General features: G+C 41.4%; 2 protein-coding genes across 4 annotated transcripts in view; one reads left to right on the top strand and one right to left on the bottom strand.

Moving 5' to 3' along the window:
• Window positions 1-13: 13 nt before the first annotated feature.
• The window catches only part of LOC138952265 (cytoplasmic dynein 2 light intermediate chain 1-like), a 29,665-nt gene continuing 9,887 nt past the window's right edge, over window positions 14-19,791 (top strand). The window contains exons 1-10 of one of the 3 annotated variants that reach the window (XM_070323895.1): window positions 14-149; window positions 5,173-5,241; window positions 7,827-7,882; window positions 10,158-10,192; window positions 10,470-10,539; window positions 13,634-13,722; window positions 14,780-14,966; window positions 15,387-15,455; window positions 17,943-18,020; window positions 19,554-19,633. In XM_070323895.1, coding sequence (XP_070179996.1) covers window positions 5,190-5,241; window positions 7,827-7,882; window positions 10,158-10,192; window positions 10,470-10,539; window positions 13,634-13,722; window positions 14,780-14,966; window positions 15,387-15,455; window positions 17,943-18,020; window positions 19,554-19,633 — 716 coding nt within the window. In that variant the 5' untranslated portion in view covers window positions 14-149; window positions 5,173-5,189. Of the gene's footprint in view, window positions 150-4,954; window positions 5,058-5,172; window positions 5,242-7,826; window positions 7,883-10,157; window positions 10,193-10,469; window positions 10,540-13,633; window positions 13,723-14,779; window positions 14,967-15,386; window positions 15,456-17,942; window positions 18,021-19,553; window positions 19,634-19,791 lie in introns of those variants that run through there. The other 2 variants (XM_070323894.1, XM_070323896.1) reach the window with 2 other exon arrangements.
• On the bottom strand, window positions 1,463-4,778 carry LOC138952261 (KIF-binding protein-like). The gene is made up of 2 exons (XM_070323890.1): window positions 4,042-4,778; window positions 1,463-3,606 (listed from the first exon to the last, which is right to left on the bottom strand). The coding sequence occupies exons 1-2, from the start codon at window positions 4,747-4,749 to the stop codon at window positions 2,497-2,499; spliced, it is 1,818 nt and encodes a 605-aa protein (XP_070179991.1). The 5' UTR covers window positions 4,750-4,778; the 3' UTR covers window positions 1,463-2,496.

Raw genomic sequence — 19,791 nt, 5'->3', positions numbered from 1 at the left:
CCTGTTTTGCTGTGCTAACTTTCCCTTGGCTTGAAGTGCATTTATCTCTGAAACTGAAATGATGAAGTTTTTTATCTTGAAACTGAAGGTCAGGCTGGGACATCATGACAACATCAACATGCTTCGTCTTGTTTCAGACAGATACAAGGGTAAATTTAACTTAAATCACACAGTCTGAACATTTTGAGTCATGTTTGACTCCAAGGATCTTGGGGGAGAATGTTCACTATGTTCATTCCTATTCAAAAATGAGGGAGGGAGAGGACCCATACTTTGTAAATGTGACCCCTCCATCTCCCAAGATTTTGAGTTATACATGATTCAAGACTGTGTGATCCATTTAGCATAATATAGCAAAGGTTAATTTACTATCTGCTAACTGGTTTTGGAATTCTGTTTTTCAAATGATGTTACACTTCAGGTTTTTCATCTCCCCCTGTCTTTCAAACACACCCACACACACACGCAGTCACACGTACAAACACATAACTACAAACACATTGATTTTTGCACTTTCACAGAGTATTCTTTGGTTGTTTTCCTTGTGCACACCAATAAACTCAATACAATTTCATTCTCAACACTTGGGAAACAGAAAGTAAGGCTATGAAGTTATACATTGGCACAAATTCTTACCCAGCACACGAGCTTAGCAAAAATCAGCAGCACAAGAACTACCACCTGTACCTAAGTGAAATGAACAACCCACAAGAGCTACAAATAACTTTAAGAGTATGTTCATTTTTTCCAAACAGTAGGGACATCCAGATTCAACCTTCGTCAGACGAACATTCGTCGGTGGTGGGGATTTCCTCTCTATTTTTAACTTTGTGCCTCAATGCGCATGCGCTTGGTTTTTCGCGCCCTCCACTGCTTGCCGAAGACCGGGATCTACGTGGTGAAAAAGGCGTGTTTGACGAACCTCAATCAGCATGTGCGCAGTGTTAAAGTTTAATATCTTTACGACGCTTCTGTGGACTGTGCATCTGTAAACTGTTCATTTTGGAGGCCTAGTGCATGAACACGGATACCCACACAAAACTCACAACTTGAGTCGACGGGCGACATATCCTGCCAGTGCCGCGTGTGGTTCGCTTTTCAGAAAAAAAATTCAGTGTTGCTTGTGTACCCAGCATATTCAGATGTCAGGAATATTCTGATAAAAAAGACTCGTCATATATAACACTACTCGTCATCACTGTTTCGAAAAACAGACGAACGCGCACGAAGAACTTCGCGTAGATCTGGACCGAAATTGGAAAGTGGTTACCGTGACGGGATGTGACGTCACCACTTCAACAAACTTGCGAAGATCGGAACTCACGAACTTTTGACGAAGGCAAATCTGGATGTCTCTAATGTAGTACACACATTATTGCTCCACAAAAATCTCACACAAAATGAGATGAAAGCACTTACAAACTGGTCAAAACTTGACTAAATGTAAAAGCAAACATTTGACTAATCTTAATCAAATGAGGCAGAGTGCTATTTTGGGATCTGAGAAACAAAGGGACGTAAGCGCTCCAAATGCACACAACATGTGCAAAAAGAGTAAGTTAGAGTTGTGCAGAACCAGTCCCCTGGCACCTGAGAGAAGAACAAGCATTAAAATGAGCAAGTGACTTTCATCCTCAAATGAAAGATGTCAAATTAAAAATGGAGGCTGAAAGTCGCTTGTTCATTTCAATGCTTGTTATTCTTCCGGGTGTCAGGAGACTGGTTCTGCAGAACTCGCACTCACTCTTTGCATTTGGAGCGTTTACTTCCCTTTGCTTCTCAGGTCAATAATATGACTGTTAATTATGCATCAAACCTGAAAATATCTCACAACAGGCCACTTCTTTTCACCTAATGCCTGGTATCACAACAGGCAGAGTGCACATGTACATTGTGTTATTAACTTCTATTTTCAAAACAATTCTTCACTGAAATGCACACCCGTTGCGATATAACCTTCGTGGTTGAAAACGACGTTAAACACCAAATAAAGACTGAAATGCGCAAACCTACACTGCACTAATACAATGACAACCTGTGAATCTTAATTAACACTTTCATCCACCATTTCGGTGACAATTAAGTTGAAGCATGATCCAGCACACACACAAAAATGAAAGCAGGAATAAGCAGCTTTTCTCAAGTTTTTTTTCTTCATCTTCCAGACAAAATTATTCTTGTACAACAGTTCACCACAGACCTCAAAGCATGAATGCAGGGCAGCCCAGGGGTGCATATCATCAGCTATCATTGGTTTCAAACCAAGGGGGACAAAGGAGATTGCTGCACACCTGTATCCTGGTTGCCGGGCAGTTATCTATCCCCCCCCAAAATCTATCAAACTAAACATTGGTCCCTTTGAAAGACAGATGTTTAAACGTACAGTCGAACCTGCCCATGAGACCAACTGTCCATAAAGACCACCTGCCTATAAAGCCCACCCAAAAAGATCCCCGACAGTTTTTACGAAATATATAAAAGAGAAATTCAATGAGTTCAAATGTTCAAATCTCCTGCTGCAACCTTCTGCATCTTGAGCGGGAGGAGCGTGGAAAGCTCTTCACAAAGCGACAGTTCTTTCTCCATCTCTATCTTGGCCTCAGGGTGACGCTTGCAGTAGTCCACTACAAACTTGTAACAGTCCATCGACTTCTTCATGCAGGCCAGGCGCTCGCTCACATCCGGCGTCAGAATCTTGCCCCACAGACGTCCACAGCAGAACAAGGCCACCAGTGCCGGTCGTGTGTTTCCGTCAGGGAAGGTTTCTGGAAGCTCGGGCTTGCCCCCTTTCAGCGTGTCCAGGTAGGCTTCGTACTGCTTGATGCTCTGATGGGCTAAGGTGTTGATCTTCTTTACAGCATGGGGCGTGGGAGGGGCCATTTCCAGTTCCAACATGCTGAGCTTCAAGTCCAATATGCTGCTGTAGGTCTCGGCCACCTCGTAAATGAGCTGCCGGCACACCAACAGGTAGTGCTGCAGGCTGACCTCGTTGATCAGCGCCAGCAGCATGTCGATGCGTCGCTTGTGCATGCGGCACTGTCGCTCCATATCCAGCTCAAAGAAGGCCAGCAGTTTGAATGCCTTGGTGTGGTCCTGCGTCAGCTCGATGAAGTCGGTGCAGTTTCCGTCCAAGTGGTACGTCTTCTTGGCTTCCGTGATGTTATCTTGGATGAAGAGGAACACTGTGCGGGCTTCATCAAACGTCGTCACTAGTTTGTCAGTCACCTTTTCCTCATGCGCCGTGGCTTCCAAATTGAACGGCTCATAGGACTTTTCATCACCTGACCCTCCTTTCTCTTTTTCGTCTCCTTTGTCTGACGCCTTGTCGTAGTTGTGGTCAGCAGTGGCAGCATTTGCGTCTTTATTTCCCTCCAGGCCATGGTCCTGGTCAAAGGTGCTGACCCCGTCGAGCATTCTGTCTTTGGACACTTCCAGCAGCTGCAGGCCGTACTTGATCCAGCAGCGACGGATGTCGGCCTCCTTGTAGCCCCACGCCTCCTTCGCTTCCTCCGACGCTTCTCCATCTGGCCGCATTTCTTTCAAGATGATGGTAGCACACGCGAGGCAGTGTCGAGCCAGCGGAAACTTCTCCTGAGTGATGTACACCTGTTACAAAAATGAAAGTAATTGAATCTGCTGATTTTCTTTGTCTTGCTCACACATACAGGCAATCATACACACACACACCTTTCAGCTTTAGCCTTGCAAGCCCCTTGCACTATGAATTTAAAGTAAACTAAAGGGGCCATCATTTAAAGATATGGTTCTTTTTCTTCAGCTATTATGTTAAAATACAAAGTCTTGCCCAACATTTTTGAATTTCAATCTTGCTTCGGAGGATGTAACTAGCTAATTCATGCAAAATCAACTTATTTCTGTGATAATTTATTTTCCAGAATTTGACTAGCTTTTCATCCTTTTTTTGTGTGTAAATAGTGTCGTGTTCACAGGTGACCTTACTTCCATAAACTGCATTTCTGAAACAAAAGCTATGCTGTTTTCGTTTTGTGGTGACCAACAGCTAGAGTAGAAATCCCTTACCTGAGATAATGTGGCAGCATTCAGAGCCCAGTCAGTGGCATCATACTGATTTGAATCCAGCTGTCTGCGCAGAGTTGTGTGGCAATATTGTGCAGACGCTTCACTGTCTCCCAGTTTTGCCAGCACCTGAGCCTTGTAATACAAAGTATGTGTGTAGGTTGCTTCAAACTTGCTGGCTCTTGTTCGCAACAGTTCACTCTCATCTTCATCAGGTTGTAAAAAGAATTCATCAGCTCGTTTGGGTGCATCCCCGACATTCTTCTTATACTCGTGGAAAATGTGTTCAGCTTGATCCAAGTACTCTTTTGCTTTGTCATGCCGCCCCCTTGCAGACCACAAGACGCCCAGATGGTTGAGTGCATGCAAGTAAATACATACGGCACCATCTTCCATATTCATGTCCTCCAAACTCTTCAGCACCCTCGACAGATGCTCCTCTCCTGTGCTATTTTCATCGGTGTCTGTGTAGTTGCAGCCCAGGTACAAGTCCAGAGTGGCCAGAGCCAAGACCAAATCTTTCTTGTTCGGGTCATTTTCTAGGAAATCGCTTATTTTTGTTCGAAGGCCAGACAAAATGTCTCGCGCTTCATAGAAGGACTTGTACGGTTCATCCTCAGGATCCTCTTTCGCAGCTTCTCTGCTGAGGTAATTGGCCTTCTTAAACTGTTCATATCCCTCGTTTTCCAGAAAAGTGTGCAGGTCGGCCATTTTGATGCGCAGCAGTACAGAACTGAATAACAACGTCAGATTTAATTAGTAGTAATTACATTCTTGTAACTGCAAAAAGATAAGAAATTACAAGTACGTCGTTTTATAATCCTGCTACGTCTTTTACCCTTTTTTGTATCAAAATGGGATGATTTAAAAATTGTTTGATATAGTTTATCAAGAATAAAACCGAATCAACTTTTGGATCCTATTTGCTGCGAAGATAAATTCCTCAGTGGCGACTGCAAAACATCCGGTTGAGCCGACATGCTATGTAGAGACTGAACCGCTGAAAACGACTTTTGTGGGTTGGTAGCAATTTTGGGAAATTTTAAGAAACCGTTTGTTTATCTGAGTTGATGTAAGTGTGTAATCAAGTGCATGTGATTACCTCTAATTACCCTTGAATTGTGTTTCTTGCAGATTGAAGATAAAACAAGATGGAAGGGAATTTGTGGGACCTAGCTATCCATCAAGAAAAGGTTGCCAAAGGTATATGTATGACTGGTGAATTGAGCTTCATGCACATTTTTTCAAACCATAATAAGATCAATCAAGTTGATTTTAATACATGGCCACATTTATGCGTGACACCTCTGACAGGGCAGCGTTTTGGGGCCGGTTCTATTTACAGTGTTTATAAATGATTTACCAGATGTGGTTAGTGGTATAGTGAAGATATTTGCGGATGATACAAAGCTATACAATAAAGCAACAAACAGTTCAGTCATGCAAAAAGACATACACTTACTTCAGGATTGGACAAATAAATGGAAATTATTTTTTAATGTTTCAAAGTGCAATGTTCTGCATTCTGGTAAAAAGAATCCCAAATATGACTACGTGATGACTGTCAATGATGCTATTGAAAAAATAAATGAATGTGATGAAGAAAAGGACATCGGTGTTGTTTTCGACAGCAATTTGTCATTCGACCCGCATATTGGATTGGATTGGATTGGATAAGATTTACAGTCCATTGAGGTTACCCTCATGGAAATTCGGGCTGCTTTCTCCCCGGGGAAAGCGAGCTGCCATACATACGGCGCTACCCATATTTTTTTTTTTTCCTGCATGCGTGTATTCATGTTTCCTGAGACTTAATGCCGTGTGAGATGGAATTTTTTTTTTACTTTATTCCAAGTCCCACGGGTATTTGATGGACATTTTTATCTATGCCTATACAATTTTGCCAGGAAAGACCCTTTTGTCAATCGTGGGATCTTTAACGTGCACACCCCAATGTAGTGTACACGAAGGGACCTCGGTTTTTCGTCTCATCCGAAAGACTAGCACTTGAACCCACCACCTAGGTTAGGAAAGGGGGGAGAAAATTGCGGCCTGACCCAGGCCTGAACACGCAACCTCTCGCTTCCGAGCGCAAGTGCGTTACCACTCGGCCACCCAGTTGTTGTGTTGTGTTGTGAGGAGTTGTGTCAAAAGCTAATCAGAGGATTGGCATTATCAAACGAGCGTTCTCATTTCTTGACAAGGACACCTTCTTAAAGCTATACAAAGCCTTTGTGAGACCACTGGTGGAATATGCAAATGTGGTGTGGAGTCCATTCCTCAAGAGACAGTCTCAGACAATTGAGAGGGTGCAGCGTCGAGCAACTAAAATTCTAAAGGAGTGCCGTGATAAGTCTTACGCGGACAGACTCAAATACTTAGACCTCCACTCTCTGAAGGGAAGGAGGACAAGGGGTGACCTAATACAAACATATAGAATTATAAATGGGGTGGATGATATTGACATGCACACAATATTCACATTCAAGCAGACAGACAACACCAGAAACAGCCAGGGAAAAATCTTTGTTCAACACTGTAAGACTAACAAGCGCAAGTTTTCGTTTTCTCATAGAGTTGCTAACAATTGGAATGCACTACCCACTAACATAAAATTCGCACCCACAGTAGACGCCTTCAAAAACTTCTTGGACAATTCTCCAAAATTTCTTAACCTTTTTTATGACTTTGATTGAAAGCATTGAAAGAATAGGGATTTAGGCATGCAAAGTATCTGACAAAGAAGGGGCACCAATAAGGCCTCGCGGCCTTCGGCTAACAAATATAGCCGCCCCTACATACTACTACTACTACTACTACTACTACTACTACTACTACTAAACTTAGAGGATTTGTGCAGATTTTTATGTTTGAATGAAAAAGACCAAGAAAGAAGTTTGAACGGGTACGTGCTATTGTCCTCAAAATATATCCTATTGTAATTCAATCAAGTTGGCGTTTTAATGAAACAGATCCTGTGATTGGTCAGAATGCCCCAACTCATTAAAAATTACCGGTCATTAATTGTCGATAACCACTCGCTAAAAAAGCCATTAACCACCTGCTGGTGAGGCGCATTGATACAACCTCAACTAGTCTCGGTTAGCTTTAAGGGTCATTTTACAAGTAGGAAATATGAAGGCCAACGAAATACCGAGACCATAAGGTATGCGAAGTGATGACGTCGAATACGTGACGTAAGTGATGCATGAATTCTTCCGGACTACGTCAGTCAATTCCAAAGATCGCTTTTGTGATGAAAAGAATTTGTTTTAGAGTTTGCTGTTCAGAAACCTGTCAAAAAAGAAGGGAAAATGTATGTGAAAGAAAACAAAACAGGAGCAGAGTGATAAGATAGGAATACAGAGACATATTTCTTGGGACTTGACCCTTGCAGGTAGGTGGACTGAAAGTAGTGTGTGAACAGAACAGAACCAATTCTGTCTGTTTACCATCGCATGAAAGCAAGAAAGAGATCATCGTCAGATTGAATTACAATAACATTATCATGCTTCCATTTAAAACTTCTCGGTCTTCATCGTGGATTGACGCCCTCCCAAAGTCTAATTGAAGCCCTCCGTCGCTTCGCTCCGTCGGGCTTCAATTACCTTTGGTCGGGCGTCAAATGGAAGCATGTTAATGTGTAATTGTTACGTAGCAATTAAGGGCTGCAGGAATTGAATTATTATTGTGTAGTGTGCATGTGTTTGTTGAGGACATGGTTCTTTGTTAAACAATTTGGTATGCTTTTTCTACAGTACATTCATTTTTTAAATTTTTTTACGCAGAGGAGAGCAAATCAGGTGAAGATTCAGCCGTTTTTTTGCTTGGCAGCAAAAACGCAGTAAGTATTACCAGAAGAATGTATACACAGTGCATATGCTCAATGTTTAGAGGACGTGTATCCTTTGGACGTTGCCCATAGTGTCTGGACATGGCCGGTGTTTTCCTCTGACAGTAAGAGATATGCAGTGGAACCCCCAATTTAAGACTTCCCCCTCTTAAGACCTTACTTTTTCACATTTCCTGTTCATAACCGCAGTAAAGTTACCCCCATTTTAAGATTCCAGGCTTTTTAAGACCTGATTTCTCAGAGTTTTGTGGTTTTGAAATGGGGGTTCCACTGTATTATGCTGTGATTAAGTTAACTGACTGGTAGACAACTGCATGGAGGTTGCCTCATGGGATTGGCTCTTCATTATTCAGTACAGTGGTACCTGTGATTTAAAGGACATTCTTATTACAAGCCAAAAGTGTCCCTACATTACACAGACCTGTGCACATCTACGGTTTCTCCGTAATTTCTCCGATTTTTATATGCAGAATACGGTGCTACGGATTTTGAATTAAAATTCCGAAATTCCGATGTTTTACTCAACAACAAAAAATGTGTACTTTTTTTCTGTTTTAAGATGCTTTGACGAATTAGTTGGCCGTTGCGCTGAAAAGACGTTTTCCGATTTACCGGAAGCGCGCGTGTTCTCAGCATTGAGTCTTTGTTCTTAGACTTAGTTCGTCCAGCGTCTGCGTGGCAACTTGTGATTGAAGTGAAACATGGAAAAGAAAAAAAGATTGCGAGATTCAGATAGTGAAGAGGAGGCACCAGCTCTGTCTTCAAAGAAGAAGACAAGTCGCGTAAGACGAAATTACTACATTTAGTCAAGCTGTGGAACTCACAGAATGAAACTGAACGCACTGCAGTTTTTCACAATGACCGTAGTCCGCCGCTCGTGCAAAAGGCAGTGAAATTAACGAGCCTGTTTAGCGTGGTAGTGGTTGCGCTGTGCTGCATAGCATGCTTTTCTGTACCTCTCTTCGTTTTAACTTTCTGAGCGTGTTTTTAATCCAAACATATCATATCTATATGTTTTTGCAATCAGGAACCGACAAGAAATAAGATAAAAGTGTTTTTAAATCGATTTCGGAAATTTTATTTTAATCATAATTTTTATATTTTTAATTTTCAGAGCTTGTTTTTAATCTGAATATAACATATTTATATGTTTTTGGAATCAGAAAATGATGAAGAATAAGATGAACGTAATTTTGGATCATTTCGTAAAAAAAAAAATTTGATTACAATTTTTAGATGTTTAATGACCAAAGTCATTAATTAATTTTTAAGCCTCCAAGCTGAAATGCAATACCAAAGTCCGGCCTTTGTCGAAGATTGCTTGGCCAAAATTTCAATCAATTTGATTGAAAAATGAGGGTGTGACAGTGCCGCCTCAACTTTTAAAAAAAGCCGGATATGACGTCATCAAAGACATTTATCGAAAAAATTAAAAAAATGTCTGGGGATATCATACCCAGGAACTCTCATGAAAAATTTCATAAAGATCGGTCCAGTAGTTTACTCTGAATCGCTCTACACACACACACGCACAGACACACACACAGACACACATACACCACGACCCTCGTCTCGATTCCCCCTCTATGTTAAAACATTTATTCAAAACTTGACTAAATGTAAAAACGGAACAACAGTGCTGGAAGTCCAGTTATTCTCCAGTTATGCTTTGTGAGCAGAATTATGTCTTGAACTGTCGTTACAGCTTACTACTGAAACATTTTAAAAACTACTGAAATTTGGTTTGTTTACTACTGATGAGCGTTTTGAGTGTGCACAGGTCTGATTACAGGTGGTCCGTCATGACAGGTATATTTTAGCGAAGACAATACACAAAGGAACTACAGGTGTCCTTTATTGGGAGGTTTTCTTTCTTCAGAGGGGCCACACATCGCATGTTCCATTGTACTGCATGAAATCTGTCTTCTTCTGTGAATTCATTGCGCATTAAAATGAGCAAATTCAAAATGAACAGAAAAATATATATATGGGCGAGGGTCAATTTTTTCCTTCATACAATCATACACAAAGAAAATGACTCTCTGAAATACATGTAATTTTTATGGCAATTACAGTATTATTCTTTTGCCTACTCGGTCCAGAACAGTTTTCTAACTTTACCTGTTTGAATAAAAAATATGGATACCTGCCTGGTGCCAGGACTATCCATGTAATATCTTGGTACTTTTACAAGAAGCAGGAAAGTATACATGTCCAGTGTCACTGTCAACACACTTTCTGCTTACATGTACTTTTTTTCTTTCAGGGAAAGACATCAATCATTCTGAGATTTCTGGACAGGTATGTATGCTTCTTCGTTGTTCCCAAAGCAGGAGATACAAGTGTGTGTGTGTGTGTATGGGAGGAGGAGGAGGGGGGGGGGGGGGGGGCGAAAGTATTCGGAGATCCAGACTCCCTTTGAAACTTATTCAGAGCATTATGATCAAGACTGAAATACAATTTGTCAGTGCTGTTTTCATGCAAGTGTGAATGGTGTATTGGTGCAATGAAAGCTTGTGAGAGAAAAAAAAATTGCTGTTTCACTGTGTGATACGTCTGCGTACACATCATTTTCCAGAGACGAAGCTCCCAAGCCAACAGTGGCCCTAGAGTACACGTTTGGCAGAAGAGCCAAAGGTCACAATGTGGTAAGACTTCTTTCCCCTCAAAATCCTGTGCTAAAAGTGAGATGCACCTTTCAGTGTGGTTGTAATGATGTGAAGATTTCTAAATACTCATCATTCTGACTCAAAACACACATTATTGCCCTGGCATATCTCAGTAAGAAATGTGGTGTTGCAGCGAGTGTTTCACAAAATAGATGTAAAGTGTGCAGTCTGTGGGACAGTACAGCTGTGCCTGGCAGGAGAGAGGGCTGTTGGAAGAAGCCCAGTTAATACATGTATAATAGTAATACTATACTATATTACTGTGCAGTCTGTGGGACAGTACAGCTGTGCCTGGCAGGAGAGAGGGCTGTTGGAAGAAGCCCAGTTAATACATGTATAATAGTAATACTATACTATTAGGCCTAAAAAAAAAAAAGGTGTGGTTACGGTAACCCGACCTACCCTATTTTTAGGGGCCGACCCTATAACTTTTTATTACATTTGTCACAAAAAAACCCACAAAAAACAAGAAAACGAGTGCAGAAAACGCAATGAAAGCGAAAGTGCCCGAGTCGCACACTTATTTCCCTGTCAAGTAGGTTTAATTTGTACACATTAGAAAAAAAAGTTTAAAAAAAAAAGTGATTGCCTACCTTCCCACCCTATTTTGTTTGGCTATGTTACCGTAACCACACCTATTTTTGGGGGGGCCTTATGACTTCATTGTAGGTGTCTATACTTCCCAAGTTAATAGACAAAGGCACTAAAGAAGGTACATGTATCCTTTATTTTGAGGATGCATTGATAGATGAGGCATATGACATGAAAGGCACTACTGCAGTTTAATGTACTTGCTGTGTGCAGTAATTCAAGATTTCCATGCAAGGCTGAATCAAGATAGCAGACACTATGACGCATTATGCTCACTTAATTTTGCAGACCTTAAATGTACATGCACTCGTTATTGTCTTTGCTTGATACTCTTAAGATGAAGGTGCAGTTTGTGAAGTTATACTACTGTTTCTAATTTTAGTTGGTGTTATTCACATGTATATGTTTGCTTTGACTGCACCTTTGAAGCCATAATTATGTAGATTTGTATTTCAAGAAAATTATTTTCCGGTTACTGCAAGGCTAATGATATGTGTAGGGCTTGTTTGTCTGTTTAGTGATTAGCACCCTAATTCCATGGGAATGACTGAACTAATTGTTTATTTGTTGGTCTGACTGATGATTGACCTGATGGTTGACATGTGTGGTTATAAGTGAGTTTTCATGCAATGTTTGTTGGTTTGTTTTTTTCCCTGGCTGACGCTGACCGTGGCATTGTGCAACTTGTGTTAATTGCTGGGTGAGACTCCTGTTTTTAATTAGAACAAAAATCTTGCATAGTGCGTTCTCTTTAGTGCACATGTCGTTCACTTCTTGTACCCTTTGTTGATGGATTGGGTTTCTCTCTTAGATGTTGTCTAGTGTTCTTATTCTTTCTTCTTTTGCTGTTCCGTGTGTAGGAAATGCTTTGGACTTGCTTTAGGTCATGGGAAATATGTCCATGAGTGTTTGTTGGTTATGTGCATTACTGTTTGAATATTTTCTGACATGACGTTGGACACGACAGACTGCCAACATTTTCTGTTCATTTCTTGTACTCTTTATTTATGGCTTGAGTTGCTTTCTGTAAATTTCTGTAGTGATCTTATTGTTGATACAGATCTGTGTAGAAAACTGCTTCAGACATGCTTTTGTTCTTGTGTGTATCAGTGTTTGCCGGTTATGTGCATTACTGGCTGTGGGCTTTCTTCTTAATTTGTTTGTTTGTTTATTTGGGGTGGGTCATATTCTGATGTGAACATGCTTGCCTCTTTTCTTTTTTCTTCTTCTCCCTTTTCTTTTTTCTGAATTTTTATTCTTCTTCTTCTTCTTCTGCGTTCGTGGACTGAAACTCCCACGTACACTCGTGTTTTTGCACGAGTGGAATTTTACGTGTATGGCCGTTTTTACCCCGCCATTAAGGCAGCCATACGCCGCTTTCGGAGGAAGCATGCTGGGTATTTTCGTGTTTCTATAACCCACCGAACTCTGACATGGATTACAGGATCTTTTCCGTGCGCACTTGGTCTTGTGCTTGTGTGTACACACGAAGGGGGATAAGCCACTAGCAGGTCTGCACATAAGTTGACCTGGGAGATCGGAAAAATCTCCACACTTAACCCACCAGGCGGCAGCGGCCGGGATTCGAACCCTCGACCTTCCGATTAAGAGGTCGACATCTTACCACCACGCCACAGCGCCCGTCTGAATTTTTATTGTAAAGCTTCTCTCTGGTGCCTGTACATTTCACATGAAAAAATCTACTTTCAGTGTGTATCAATATGAACAGGTCTAAACGTCTTCTGTTTCTTTTATTTTGTTGTTAAACGTCTTTGATTACTAGTTTTGTAAAAGTGCTTTGGTGGGCTAATTTTATTCAATCTTTGCATGAACTTTTCAATCTTTACTTGCTGGACAGGTAATGGATGATTTTGGGAGACAGTTTAGCTGAAGTAAAAATCTTAATTAACATAATATGTGGAGCTCAATGCATAAATCACATCTTTTCACTGAAAATGTGTTGTCTGTTTTATTTATTTTTTCTGTAATTGTTTCTATTCGTAATTGTCTTCATCATCAATGAAGGTGATGGTATGCATGATAATTGAATGCTTGGTGTTTGCAAGGATGATAAGGCTTGATAACCCTGTTCTGTTACTTTTCTTTAGAACTGCTAAAAAAAAAAGTGTAGGGTTTTATCTACAACTACCTACTACATCACAAATTTAAACGTATCCATGCTGTTGGTGAGGTCTAATCTGACTCTGAATATAAACAAATCATTGTAAACGGATAGAGTTGGTTATTATTGTTTATATTTTGTTCAGCAGTTAATGCTACTTGAGACTGACAGATAGAGTTAGAATGCTGTTAGTGATAATTAAATGCCTGTGTTTTATGAGCACTGAGATGGAGTTAGAATGCTGTTAGTGATAATTAAATGCATGTGTTTTGTGAACACTGAGATAGAGTTAAAATGCTGTTAGTGATAATGAAATGCCCGTGTCTTGTGAGCACTGTAGCAATGTTGGTGTGTGTGCAGGCAAAGGATGTGGGCCACGTGTGGGAGCTGGGGGGTGCCACCTGGCTGACCAAACTCATTGACATTCCACTCAACCCGGAGACCATCAGGTAAGCGTGTAGCTCTCACTACAACTATTCATCCTAACCCTTCTGTCCATCTGTTGCTCATATTTGCAGATGAAGAGTCCCATTTCCCACCAGCCCCCCCCCCCCCCCCTCCCCCCAAATCTACCCCTTTTCTAGATTTTCTGTAGCAATCCGAATTGTCTTTGTGAAAGGACTATAGGTTTCACAGTGTGTGACAAACATTGCCTCCACGAAGTATCTCTCTGTACCGTGTCAGAGAAACGGACTGGTGTGTCCATGCAGAATGCAACCATGTTTGTTCAACTGAAGAAACAGCAGCACTGTGTTCAACAGATAAGTAGAATACACTGTTTCTGTCAGCTTTGACACTGGCTTCCTCCTCCCCTGCCCCCCCCCCCCCCCCTTTCAATATGTCTGCTGTCTCCTTACCGGCCTTAGGAATCATGTACTTATTTTTCTTAGATTACAGGACATACACAGCCGCTAGCTTCATTTGCCTCATATGATGCGAACAGAAAAGAAAGATTTTACTGTGTTCTTTTTGGTTTTATTACATTCTTCACGTGCCACTTATTGCCGTGAATGATAGTTAAGCCCGTTCTTGATTAAGCCTTAAGTCAAGTATACTTCGCGTAGTCGACTTCACTCAGTTAAGGACAGGCTTTAGCTTGAGAACAGGTTGTTGTCTCGTCACCAGACACACAGTTCTGTTCATCGTGCTGGACCTGTTTCAGCCCCAGGAGCTATGTTTTATTGCTTCACGTGTCACTCTGCAGTAATTGATTGTGATACAAAAGTGTGACAGGTTGTTGTCTCGTCACCAGACACACAGTTCTGTTCATCGTGCTGGACCTGTTTCAGCCCCAGGAGCTATGTTTTATTGCTTCACGTGTCACTCTGCAGTAATTGATTGTGATACAAAAGTGTGACAGGTTGTTGTCTCCTCACCAGACACACAGCTCTGTTCATCGTGCTGGACCTGTCTCAGCCCCAGGAGCTATGTTTTATTGCTTCATGTGTCACTCTGCAGTAATTGATTGTGATACAAAAGTGTGACAGGTTGTTGTCTCCTCACCAGACACACAGCTCTGTTCATCGTGCTGGACCTGTCTCAGCTCCAGGAGCTGTGGTTCACGCTGGAGTCGATGCTGCAGGCCGCCAAGTCACGCGTGGAAAACATCATCGCCGAGATGAAGTCCTCCGACCCAGACATCAGGCAGAAGCTGCAGAAAGCAGCGTGGGAGAGAGTGGGAGATGAAAACCCGGTAGGATTTGCCATTTTAATCGGGGTAGTAGTTTTGATGTCGTAAAGTATAGATTGGTATTGTCATTTTATCATGAAGGGTTCCCTTTCGATGTTTATCTTCTGTGATGCGTGAACCTACTTGTACTTTTGCATTGATTAAGGTTGCTAACCTCTCATTGCTATCCATTCTGCTAGGGCAGACTGATGTCAAAATATCTTGGGTTCTCTCACCCAGAGCAATCCTATCTTAAGTTTTGTTATTCTTTTTCCAGAAAGGTAAAAATGACGGTGAATCTAGAGAACAAGTGCATTTTGGATTAGAACATGGTCATTGGTTGTAGAAATGCTGCGCTGGGGAAGAAAGTATTTGAGAAAGAGGTTTTTAGCTTCTCGGCACTAACATTTCACTTAGCTGTACACTCCACGTCTTACATTGCAGGACAAAAACATGATGGACCCTTTCCTGGTACCACTGGTCATCGTGGGATCCAAGTACGACCTTTTCCAGGTGACGTCTCTCTTACTGCTTCCTTTATTATCTGATTGTCATTTCTCTTAGCTTTATCGCTTAGTTGGTTTTTGTTGGACAGTTACCAATAGCCTTTTCGGCAACATGGCATAATAGTTGGTTTTTGTTGGACAGTTACCAATAGCCTTTTAGGCAACATGGCATAATAGTTGGTTTTTGTTGGACAGTTACCAATTGCCTTTTCGGCAACATGGCATAATAGTTGGTTTTTGTTGGACAGTTACCAATAGCCTTTTCGGCAACATGGCATAATAGTTGGTTTTTGTTGGACAGTTACCAATAGCCTTTTCGGCAACATGGCATAATAGTTGGTTTTTGTTGGACAGTTACCAATAGCCTTTTAGGCAACATGGCATAATAGTTGGTTTTTGTTGGACAGTTACCAATAGCCTTTTCGGCAACATGGCATAATAGTTGGTTTTTGTTGGACAGTTACCAATAGCCTTTTCGGCAACATGGCATAATAGTTGGTTTTTGTTGGACAGTTACCAATAGCCTTTTCGGCAACATGGCATAATAGTTGGTTTTTGTTGGACAGTTACCAATAGCCTTTTAGGCAACATGGCATAATAGTTGGTTTTTGTTGGACAGTTACCAATAGCCTTTTAGGCAACATGGCATAATAGTTGGGTTTTGTTGGACAGTTACCAATAGCCTTTTCGGCAACATGGCATAATAGTTGGTTTTTGTTGGACAGTTACCAATAGCCTTTTCGGCAACATGGCATAATAGTTGGTTTTTGTTGGACAGTTACCAATAGCCTTTTCGGCAACATGGCATAATAGTTGGTTTTTGTTGGACAGTTACCAATAGCCTTTTAGGCAACATGGCATAATAGTTGGTTTTTGTTGGACAGTTACCAATAGCCTTTTCGGCAACATGGCATAATAGTTGGTTTTTGTTGGACAGTTACCAATAGCCTTTTCGGCAACATGGCATAATAGTTGGTTTTTGTTGGACAGTTACCAATAGCCTTTTCGGCAACATGGCATAATAGTTGGTTTTTGTTGGACAGTTACCAATAGCCTTTTAGGCAACATGGCATAATAGTTGGTTTTTGTTGGACAGTTACCAATAGCCTTTTAGGCAACATGGCATAATAGTTGGGTTTTGTTGGACAGTTACCAATAACCTTTTAGGCAACATGGCATAATAGTTGGGTTTTGTTGGACAGTTACCAATAGCCTTTTAGGCAACATGGCATAATAGTTGGGTTTTGTTGGACAGTTACCAATAACCTTTTAGGCAACATGGCATAATAGTTGGTTTTTGTTGGACAGTTACCAATAGCCTTTTAGGCAACATGGCATAATAGTTGGTTTTTGTTGGACAGTTACCAATTGCCTTTTCGGCAACATGGCATAATAGTTGGTTTTTGTTGGACAGTTACCAATAGCCTTTTAGGCAACATGGCATAATAGTTGGTTTTTGTTGGACAGTTACCAATAGCCTTTTAGGCAACATGGCATAATAGTTGGTTTTTGTTGGACAGTTACCAATAGCCTTTTCGGCAACATGGCATAATAGTTGGGTTTTGTTGGACAGTTACCAATAGCCTTTTAGGCAACATGGCATAATAGTTGGGTTTTGTTGGACAGTTACCAATAGCCTTTTAGGCAACATGGCATAATAGTTGGTTTTTGTTGGACAGTTACCAATAGCCTTTTCGGCAACATGGCATAATAGTTGGTTTTTGTTGGACAGTTACCAATAGCCTTTTCGGCAACATGGCATAATAGTTGGTTTTTGTTGGACAGTTACCAATAGCCTTTTCGGCAACATGGCATAATAGTTGGTTTTTGTTGGACAGTTACCAATAGCCTTTTCGGCAACATGGCATAATAGTTGGTTTTTGTTGGACAGTTACCAATAGCCTTTTAGGCAACATGGCATAATAGTTGGTTTTTGTTGGACAGTTACCAATAGCCTTTTCGGCAACATGGCATAATAGTTGGTTTTTGTTGGACAGTTACCAATAGCCTTTTAGGCAACATGGCATAATAGTTGGGTTTTGTTGGACAGTTACCAATAGCCTTTTCGGCAACATGGCATAATAGTTGGTTTTTGTTGGACAGTTACCAATAGCCTTTTCGGCAACATGGCATAATAGTTGGTTTTTGTTGGACAGTTACCAATAGCCTTTTCGGCAACATGGCATAATAGTTGGTTTTTGTTGGACAGTTACCAATAGCCTTTTCGGCAACATGGCATAATAGTTGGTTTTTGTTGGACAGTTACCAATAGCCTTTTCGGCAACATGGCATAATACATTCATGTTCTTGTGTTTTTAAAGTGTTCATCAATGCATATCCAGTACAACTTGACACCTACATGGGATGTTGTTGTGTGTGTGTGTGTTTGCGTGCCTGCGTGCAAGTTTGTGTGTGTGTGTGTGTGTGTGTGTGTGTGTGTTTGTTTCATTTTGTGTTCAGGGATAGTTTCTGACTGTCACGAACTTTGTTTCAGGACTTTGACTCGGAGAAGCGCAAAGTGATCTGCAAGACGTTACGCTTCGTGGCTCACATCCACGGTGCAACTCTTCAGGTAACACCATTAACGAGCATGAAAAGAAATCTGAAGCAAACACAAGAACTTGTATGACCGTCCATATGAGGGAAGACTTGTTTCTAACTTACTTATTGCTTGGAGTATGTTAGTTGATTATTGTATTTTGAATGTTTTTGTTTCTTGATAGAGATCTTTATACAGAATACAGAATACAGTATTTATTGAGCCAAGTGACATTAAAAAACATTTAAAGCACAAGGAATTTCGCGTAGTGTTGGTAAAATCACGCACACACACACACCCACACACACACATACACTGACATACACACCAACACACACACGCCCACACTACAGCAGTCACGATCACACCATCACACGCAGGGCAGACATGAGGTAAAACAAATGACAATCATCTATTAAAAGAAAATGTACAAAGAGTGGTCTAAGATGCTGGTGGAAGGGTCTACACAGAATACAATTTTATAATCTAATGCATAGTTAGAACTAGCCCATCCCCTCCACCCACCCACTCATGAATAACTAAAATAATGCAGCTAAAGAAAATGTTGAACATTTGGAAATCAGGAATCACACATCAAAGTCCCACTCAACCCCCCCCCCCCCCCCCCCCCCCCCCCCCCCTCCCCACCACCACCACCACCACTACCTAACACTGAGTCACTTAGTTTTGACAATAGAAATACAAATGCCTCTGTCATGTAAGAATTTGAAGAATGGAGTGACAGGGAAGAGCCAGTAGTATAGTCAAGCCTGTCAATAACAAGCACTCAAGGGACCGACCAAAAGGGGTCCTCATAGACAGGTGCTTATTGTGGAAAGGTCAATTATACAGGGAAGAATCTCGTCAGGGATCCATGGGTTGGTCGTAATGGGAAGATGGTGGTTATCAAGAGGTTGTCACCAGCACAGGTTTAACTGTACAGTGGAACCCCCCTATTAAGACCCCCCAATTTAAGACTTCCCCCCCTTTTTAAGACCTTTTCCAGGTGTGCTCTGCATAACCTCTGTCAATTTACCTCCGTTTTAAGACTTCCCCCCTTTTTAAGACCTTTTCCAGATGTGCTGTTCATAACCTCTGTCAATTTACCTCCGTTTTAAGACTCCCTCCTTTTTAAGACCTTTTCCAGATGTGCTGTTCATAACCTCTGTCAATTTACCTCCGTTTTAAGACTCCCTCCTTTTTAAGACCTTTTCCAGATGTGCTGTTCATAACCTCTGTCAATTTACCTCCGTTTTAAGACTCCCTCCTTTTTAAGACCTTTTCCAGGTGTGCTCTGCATAACCTCTGTCAATTTACCTCCGTTTTAAGACTTCCCCCCTTTTTAAGACCTTTTCCAGATGTGCTGTTCATAACCTCTGTCAATTTACCTCCGTTTTAAGACTCCCTCCTTTTTAAGACCCAATGTTCTGGGATTTGTGGGGGTCTTAAAATGGGGGTTCCACTGTACCAGCTAAGGCCTGTGTGTGTGTGTGTGTGTGTGTGTGTGTGTGTGTGTGTGTGTGTGTGTGTGTGTGTGTGTGTTTGTGTGTGTGTGTGTGTGGACAGTTTTTCAGCACCAAGCAGGAACAGCTGGTGGGCAGGATGAGGGCACTGGTCAGTCATTACCTGTTCGGCACCACTCAAAGGTAAACACTCACCTCTTGACCTCTCCCTCATTGTCATTTCTGCCAATTTACAAGGCGTGTTATTTGCAGCTACTACCAGATGAAGATATCAGTGAAAGTGATGCATGTTTTACAGTGCTTTTTTCCACGAAGGCATGGTCACTCACAATTGAAGTGTC

Source organism: Littorina saxatilis, linkage group LG17 (assembly GCF_037325665.1).
Source record: "Littorina saxatilis isolate snail1 linkage group LG17, US_GU_Lsax_2.0, whole genome shotgun sequence".
Taxonomy (NCBI): domain Eukaryota; kingdom Metazoa; phylum Mollusca; class Gastropoda; order Littorinimorpha; family Littorinidae; genus Littorina; species Littorina saxatilis.
The sequence above is the reverse complement of the archived record's forward strand: the minus strand, read 5'-3'. Positions and strand labels throughout refer to the sequence as shown.

Bases quoted from the DNA above. Each gene is read 5' to 3' on its own strand.
- LOC138952261 (XM_070323890.1), bottom strand. From the start codon at position 4,749: ATGGCCGACCTGCACACTTTTCTGGAAAACGAGGGATATGAACAGTTT. The intron at 3,607-4,041 runs GTAAGGGATTTC...TTTTTGTAACAG, and splicing joins ATGCTGCCACATTATCTCAG to GTGTACATCACTCAGGAGAA.